This window comes from Bidens hawaiensis, unplaced genomic scaffold (assembly GCF_021521415.1).
Source record: "Bidens hawaiensis isolate Kalapana, Puna unplaced genomic scaffold, B.hawaiensis_p1.1 tig00040722_1, whole genome shotgun sequence".
Lineage (NCBI taxonomy): Eukaryota > Viridiplantae > Streptophyta > Magnoliopsida > Asterales > Asteraceae > Bidens > Bidens hawaiensis.
The window spans coordinates 3984-11715 of NW_027497207.1; the positions used below are offsets into that span (position 1 = coordinate 3984).

The 7732-nt window shown below is 35.9% G+C and overlaps 1 protein-coding gene across 1 annotated transcript; it reads left to right on the forward strand.

The window, feature by feature from the left end:
- Positions 1-2514: 2514 nt before the first annotated feature.
- On the forward strand, positions 2515-6651 carry LOC143592382 (linoleate 13S-lipoxygenase 3-1, chloroplastic-like). Its single transcript, XM_077072317.1, has 9 exons — positions 2515-2947; positions 3047-3321; positions 3407-3644; positions 3714-4016; positions 4112-4200; positions 4709-4816; positions 4922-5223; positions 5335-5601; positions 5709-6651. Exons 1-9 carry the CDS (start codon positions 2581-2583, stop codon positions 6466-6468), a joined length of 2709 nt encoding a protein of 902 aa, XP_076928432.1. The 5' UTR covers positions 2515-2580; the 3' UTR covers positions 6469-6651.
- Positions 6652-7732: the final 1081 nt, after the last annotated feature.

Genomic DNA, 7732 nt, shown 5'->3' on the forward strand with positions numbered 1-7732 from the left:
CTAACACAAACATTCCACCTAGAAACCCTAACTGATTTCTATTGTATCCTTCACAATATTAATGGATATCTTTTGAGTTACTTTATGTGTTTGTTACATTTTTGTCTATTTTGCAACAATTTAAATATTATTGTTTCCGTCTTTAATATTCATTGGATCTTCACAAAGGCAGAACTCGTAACCATGTTGTCAACACGCTGTTGTTGGTTACGAGATTGATTATGTGAGTGAATAGATCGGTCCTGACAGTTGATCTGACGGTGGATATGGAAATTGTGTTTATTGTGCAGTGTGTTTTAGTTTAGTTGCGTTGTGTTTATTGTGCGGTGTGTTTTATTAGATCTAATGGTAAAAACACAACTTCTACATTTAGGAAAAATCTACTTATTATAACCTTGCTCTGTATGTATGTGTAAATATATATTTATATATATACACATAGATAAAAGTTCATGAGCTTTGTCGTAAGAACCATATATTTTATTTTTTGAATGGGCAAAAGTTATATTAAAAACGTTGAATTCGACAAGTAGTGAAAACAAAACAAACAACTTACATAACGAGGAGAAGGTTTTTTAACCACTCGTCCCAAGAAAATTAAACTTTACGATTCTTAGGGTCTAGTGCCGTTGAGACTGAGAGGTGTGACGTTACTAGGGTACCTTAGTAATCTTATATTCTAGCGAGTTAGTATTATCTCTTCGGTTCGCTTAGGTAAGCTAGTAAGATTGAGAGGTGATTTAGAGATCTTGAGTGTTTTTTGAGTTGATTTAACTATTTTTATTATGGTGTCATTTGGTAAGTTAATTTCGTGAGTAGTCGAGTTGTCATTAGGATTCCTAGCCTAGGTAGTCATTTCTCCATATTTGATTTCATCTCGTGTTAGCTTGTTCTTCGATTGAGTTTCCATTGAACTTTATCGATCTGTTTAGTTATTTTAGGATGTTGTATGTCATTTTAAAATCATCTTCTAAAAGTCATGTTAGAGATCGACCGAGGTTTAGTACCATTAGTCATCTAACTAATGTTAGCTAGTAGATATTTTCACACGTCAAGTATTTACCCCCTAGCTAGTCGACCTACTAACATATATCAAAACCTTACATGATATTCCGGAACAACTTACTCGTGTTTAGTGCATAAATTGTGTTACAAATATGTGGACCGAAGACCATATATATTGCGTAAAGTTTTTGAACACTATTATAGTACTAATAACAACGGAAATGACATCAAATACATATACGTGTTCTGTCTGTCCCAAAGGGGCGGTCGTTTCAAACCCCACCCCGCTTCTTCTTGAATTAATTTCATAGCTTGGCCCACCACGCAACCTGATCCATTTTGTTTTATGATTGTTTTAAGCCACACGTTTAAGAATGCACTTACAAATTACCTAATTTAATTAGTGAATCGCATTTTTGCCAATTTTGTACACTTATAATCTATGCAATATCTCTAACCAATCATGTTAATGAAATTTAAATAAAGAGCACTGAATAAAGTACCGAGAATAACACATTATGAGTTTTTGGTCATTGCTTGTTAAATAATCATGGTCCCTATAGCAGGCCTAAGGAATAACATGTTCAGTCTTTCCACTAACTAAAGTTAACATTTTGATTAAGCCATGAAATGTTCCTTATACGCTTACTATCAAAAGGATCATGTTCACAGGTTCTCTTGTGGAGTCTAACACGAATTCGAATTTAGTATTAGACGCTTACAACCTGAACACGAGACAAGTTTACGGTTAGGCACAACTACGACTTGTTTATTGTATCTAGTTCCATATAAGGTGACATACTAGAATGAGTTGATGTTACAATTTAAAGGTTATGCGGATTTTAGAACGTTTGGTTGAAACATGGTTGTTGAATTGGTTTTGGGTTCAAACAGAACAAAAGATGTAAATTTTGGTTTTTGTAATTTTTAAAACGGTTTGTTTCAGTTTCTTCAGTTTGGGTTTGGTTCGGTTTTATTATTTGATCTTGAAAATTTTGGGCTGAGAAAAATAATGCCAAAACTAATGAATTAATTGATTATTTTTACAAACATTATATGTATACCGTTTTCCCCCTTTTAGTGAAGGTAATATTTGTCGGTAATTGAGATCACATTATCACATTACACATACCCTGATTCCGACATTAATCGTCAGGCAACATATCTATCCATGGGTGAAAGTCTCTGCTGATCTTCAAGTGTTAGTTGAACCATGGACTCGAACAAAACATTATGATAATCTAATGGCGGTAATAGGTTGAGAAAAACAAACGTCATTAGTTCGTCATAACACTTTGACAGCTTCTTGAGGCTCCCACTTGATCATTTACTTACGGTTTTGCTTAAAGCTGGTACTAAGTAAAACCATATGTGTGGGCCAGTGGCAAAAAAACACATGTGATAAACGTGAAATGCTTGTTTCATATATTTGTTTGTTTGCAAGATTTTTTGTGGTAACATTGTGTATATATATGGTTCAAAGTAACTCAAATGAAATCACACAACACAAATACAAATACAAATAAAGTTGTTAGAGCTTATTCTTTGTGAGTACCAAACAGCCAAACAAATAACATGTTGTCTTCCGTCTCTTTTTCTCATGAAGGGAAGAATGCACTTAACACTGATCCAATATACTCTATAATCCAACCTATTAGTGTTTATGGTAAAAGAACAACATTATACGTTCCTACGTCGCGAACTTCTTGCAAGAAGAAGTTGAAAACTCTAAATGTTGTAAAAGCTACAATGGCACTGGATTTCCTTAAGGAAGATGTTAAGGTTGACCTGTTGTCAACTTTGAAGGTAACCGCAACAGTTACGGTTAAGACAAGCAATGAAGTCTCAGTGATGAAGATCCCATGGTTATATTCACAAAACGATATCAAGACCGAGGAGAAGGGTGTCGGTTTTCAACTTGCTAGCACTCAAATAGATCCAAGTAATAATTAACATTAATTGGTTTTCATATATTGCTTATGTTTGTTTTAAATATTGTGCTGTGTGATAATGTTCTATATTGTTAATTTGTGCATGACAGGTACCATGAGGCCAAAGGTGAGCAAGGAATGTGTAAAAGATTGGTGCAAATGTACTACTCGCAAAGCCGTTGGGACTGGGTGTTTTAGTTTTCAAGTTGAGCTACTAATCGATGCAGACTTTGGTGAACCGGGGGCAATCCTGGTTAGAAACAATTATGAACAGGAATTGTATGTGGAGACAATCTCTCTGGATGGTTTTGTGCATTTTACATGCAATTCATGGATTCAACCAGCTCACATTTGCAAAGAACAAAGGATATTCTTTTCTAATAAGGTAAATAACTAATAAGAATTATATGTAGATTTCTTATATTGTAGATAGTCCACTGATTGATTTTATGTATTGTGTGGCTTAATAGGCATACTTACCAAGTGAAACACCTCTGGGGCTGATATACTTAAGAGCTAAGGAACTAGAAAACAAGAGAGGTGACGGAAGTGGACAAAGATTAACTTCAGACAGAATATATGATTATGACACATATAATGATCTTGGAAATCCTGATAAGGGAGCGGAATATGCACGGCCAACACTAGGAGGTGAAAGAAATCCACATCCTAGACGATGTCGCACGGGCCGTCCCTCCACAATTACTGGTGAGTTTGTTACAAATAGTTTAAATTGAAGTAACACAAAGAATAATATAACTTATCAATATTATGTAGATGCAACTTGTGAAACACCCGTGAATACTTTGATTTCTTCTACATACGTGCCAAGAGATGAAGCTATGGAGGGGACTAGGCGCAATGATATCCTGATGGGCATTTGGAAGGGAGTGTTGCATAATATTCCACCCATGGTGACCACTCTCTACAAGGAGACTGGTGTTTCAGATCTTAGTCAACTGTATAGAAGCATGCCAGAAGTTGAGATGAGTTTGAATATGCAGGGACTATTAAAGTTTTTGGATATACGTGGATCTATTGAAGAAATCTTCAAGTTTGAGACTCCAAAAAACTTGTCTTGTAAGTATTGGTGTAATAAAAATGCTTCTTTCTAACACATGCTTTATAATTTTTTATCTATGAATCACAATATTAAAGCATCATTAACATTCCAGGGAATGTAACAAGCTATGTACAAGAGGATCATGAACTTGGCCGGCAAACACTTGCTGGGATGAACCCAGTTAGCTTAGAAAAGTTGAAGGTAAAGATGACTAGACAACAATCTGAATTGTGCATGATCTCACTCAGTATGAGATTAAAATATTTCATGCGTATGAAATTTTAATCAGATAAGAATAAATGTTCTATAATGGAGATTGAATACTATGAGGAAAACAAATTTTAATTACATGTTTAAAATAGACCAAAAGACTTCCCTTTTATAGGCAGGGAACCGTCACAACTTTTCAGATTAATACAACTCGTCATGAAAGAGTGTGTTAGTTTGTACGTGGTTGTAACTTCCACAGTTAATCAGTAAATCATAAATCAGTAGTAAAACCATTAGGAAGTCCATCGATGTGTCGGCCCAAAATCCTGCCAAGGGACAATGACGCTAGTTTTAAAAATTACAATAGTCTCGAACCAACGTGTTTACTCCCCACTTAATAACTTAATGTATATTAAATCTAGTTATACTAAAATGGTATATGATGATAATGAAGCCACTATATTTGTAATCAAACTGCTTTTCATCTTTACTTTTTTAGGTATATCCTCCTGTGAGCAAACTCGATCCTTCAATATATGGACCACCAGAATCAGCTCTTAAGGAGGAACATATTATATGCCACCTCAATGGAATGTCTGTGCAACAGGTACAACAGCCAACAATTAATAGAATATAAATAACACCAATGATTGATAACAAGCTTTTCATATTGGATTACCATGACATTTACCCTTTTATTTTCAATTTTCAGGCCTTGGATGAAAACAAGCTTTTCATATTGGATTACCATGACATTTACCTTCCATTTTTGGAGAGAATAAATGCACAAGAAGACCGAAAAGCATATGCAACCCGTACAATCTTCTTCTTGACGAAAATGGGAACTTTAAAGCCTATTGCAATTGAGCTTAGCCTTCCTCCCACTGACACCAATACCCCATCAAAACAAGTTCTCACTCCTCCAGTTGATGCGAACACCAACTGGTTGTGGAAATTAGGCAAAGCTCACGTGTGCTCTAACGACAACGGTGTTCACCAACTTGTCCATCATTGGTATGTCTAATCTGAAATCCTAATAAGAATGAATCAAGTATAATATGCAGGCCACAAAACAAAATACCAAAAACCTATTTCTGACTTTGAGTTTATGTAATGGATATATAGGTTGCGGGTTCATGCGTGTATGGAACCATTCATAATAGCCGCTCACCGACACTTGAGCTCCCTACATCCTATTTTCAAGCTTCTTAGTCCACACATGGAACATGCCCTTTCAATAAATGCAATGGCCCGCGAGAGTCTTATATCTGCTGAAGGGTTTATAGAGTGTGGCTTTTCTCCTGGAAAATATAGCACGGAGATGATATGCGCTGCCTATCGCGACTGGTGGCGCTTCGATTTAGAAGGCCTTCCTGCAGATTTGATGCGAAGGTACAATTATTTTTATAATGCCACTAAAACTAAAAAGAAAGATGAAAATAAAATAAAATAATCATGATACATATATTGTTCTAAGCGTTTTGCTTGGATGGTTGTAGAGGAATGGCGGTACCTGATGAAACAAAGCCCCATGGACTGAGACTACTCGTTGAAGACTACCCATATGCCAATGACGGGCTCCTGATTTGGTCTGCAATTGAAGAGCTGGTGCATACATATGTAAATCATTACTACCCAGATGATTATGCGGTTATTTCTGACACAGAACTTCAATCATGGTATAGTGAAGCCATTAATGTGGGACATGCTGATCTTCGTGACGTTAACTGGTGGCCTGAACTAAGTACTCCCAAAAAACTCACTGAGATATTGACCATTATAATATGGACTTCATCCGCACAACACGCAGCACTTAACTTTGGGCAGTACCACTTCGGTGGATATGTTCCAAATAGGCCACCACTTATGCGAAAACTTATACCGCATCAACATGATCAAGAGTATGCATCTTTCATGGCTGACCCACAGGACTATTTTCTTGCATCCTTGCCTAGTTTATTTGAATCAACAAAATACATGGCTGTAATTGATATTATCTCAGCACACTCACACGAGGAGGAGTATATTGGGGAGATGAAGGATGCATACACCAGGTGGCCAGGTGAACCTAAGATTATTGAGGCATTTTATAGATTTTCAATGAAAGTTAAAAATATTGAAAATGAGATACATAAGAGGAATGCTGATCCAAAGCTTAAGAATAGATGTGGTGCCGGTGTTCCACCTTACGAGTTGCTCGTACCAACTTCAGAGCCCGGAGTTACCGGTAGAGGAATACCAAACAGCATAACAATGTGATAAGATAGAAGTGTGTTGGCTTTTATTAATTCCAATGCTAATGTCTTTCATTGAATAGAATAGCTGCTAGAACATTCGTGATTTACGACTAGAACACGAAGTCACATCGATCACATGTAGAGTGAATGTTTGATATTGTAACTATACATGATATTATACAAATACAAATATAAAATTGTTTCTTTCTAAGGACATCTTTACTCATTACAAGGTAATTAAAATCTTTACTTTCTGTTAAATATATCATCTTAAACCAACAACTAAACTTCAGTACTTTGTTTAATGAGCTTTATCATCACTTGTTCGCCAATAATCGTGTATCACACACGATGAACACACCAATTTTATGGAACTACGACGACTCTTTCTTTGTTATTATAAAAAGGCTATCCAAAATACATAGCCATACACCTTTATTTATACTAGACAAGTTACTTGAAATCAAACTAGCTTATTTGACTAAACCGCTTGGGGATGGGTATGTGGCACGGTTAAATAGACAAAAGTTACTTGAAATAAATCTAGCTTGTTTAACTAAACCACCCGGAGATGGGTATGTGGCACAGTTAGATGTGTTCAATGGGGAACACTGCCGCTAGCCATCAAAAACCACCCGGAGGGTAGTTTCCTCCTTTATTATTCACCGAAGACAAAAGATGGATATAGCCGTTGAATGGCCATATTCCAACCCCCATTTTCATTAAATTCCAAATTTAATTGCCCCCTATTTTCTTATTTTGATCCATCTATTCCAATTTAAATACATTCTCCACAAACAAAATACATACACTTTATACCCAATTATCACACACTTTCTACTCAATTTTTACACACTCCAAACACAATGGATCCAAACAATTCTATAGGTAGAGGATCTAGTAGAGGTGTCGGTTCTAGTTTGATAGGAGCCGGTTCTAGTCAAGAAAACCTATGTATTATAGCCAAGAAACAATGTTCGTAAGATCTCCTACTCTAAATTTACCAAGGCAATGCCACTACCCTATCCTATGGAAGATTTAATGGCATGCGATTCGTTTTCAATTAGAAACCTGAATTATAGGTCCTCTCGAGACATCGAAGACTGACTACTCCCATTGTATGATGATAACGAGGATGGTGAAAAAGTCTCGTAAACGCAAGTATACTTTCAACCTTAATTTGAAAAATATAATTTATGTGATGAGGAGGATGAAATAGAAGTTGAAAAAACGCAAGAAGAACAACCCAACCATCCAAGAAAAGGGAAATTCTGAGGTTGGATGCT

What these genes read in the sequence shown, in the direction of transcription:
- LOC143592382 (XM_077072317.1), top strand. Translation starts at nt 2,581, where the DNA reads ATGTTGTCTTCCGTCTCTTTTTCTCATGAAGGGAAGAATGCACTTAAC. An exon ending in TAGCACTCAAATAGATCCAA is followed by an intron (nt 2,948 to 3,046) that starts GTAATAATTAAC and finishes TGTGCATGACAG; the next exon opens with GTACCATGAGGCCAAAGGTG. An exon ending in CCTGCAGATTTGATGCGAAG is followed by an intron (nt 5,602 to 5,708) that starts GTACAATTATTT and finishes GGATGGTTGTAG; the next exon opens with AGGAATGGCGGTACCTGATG.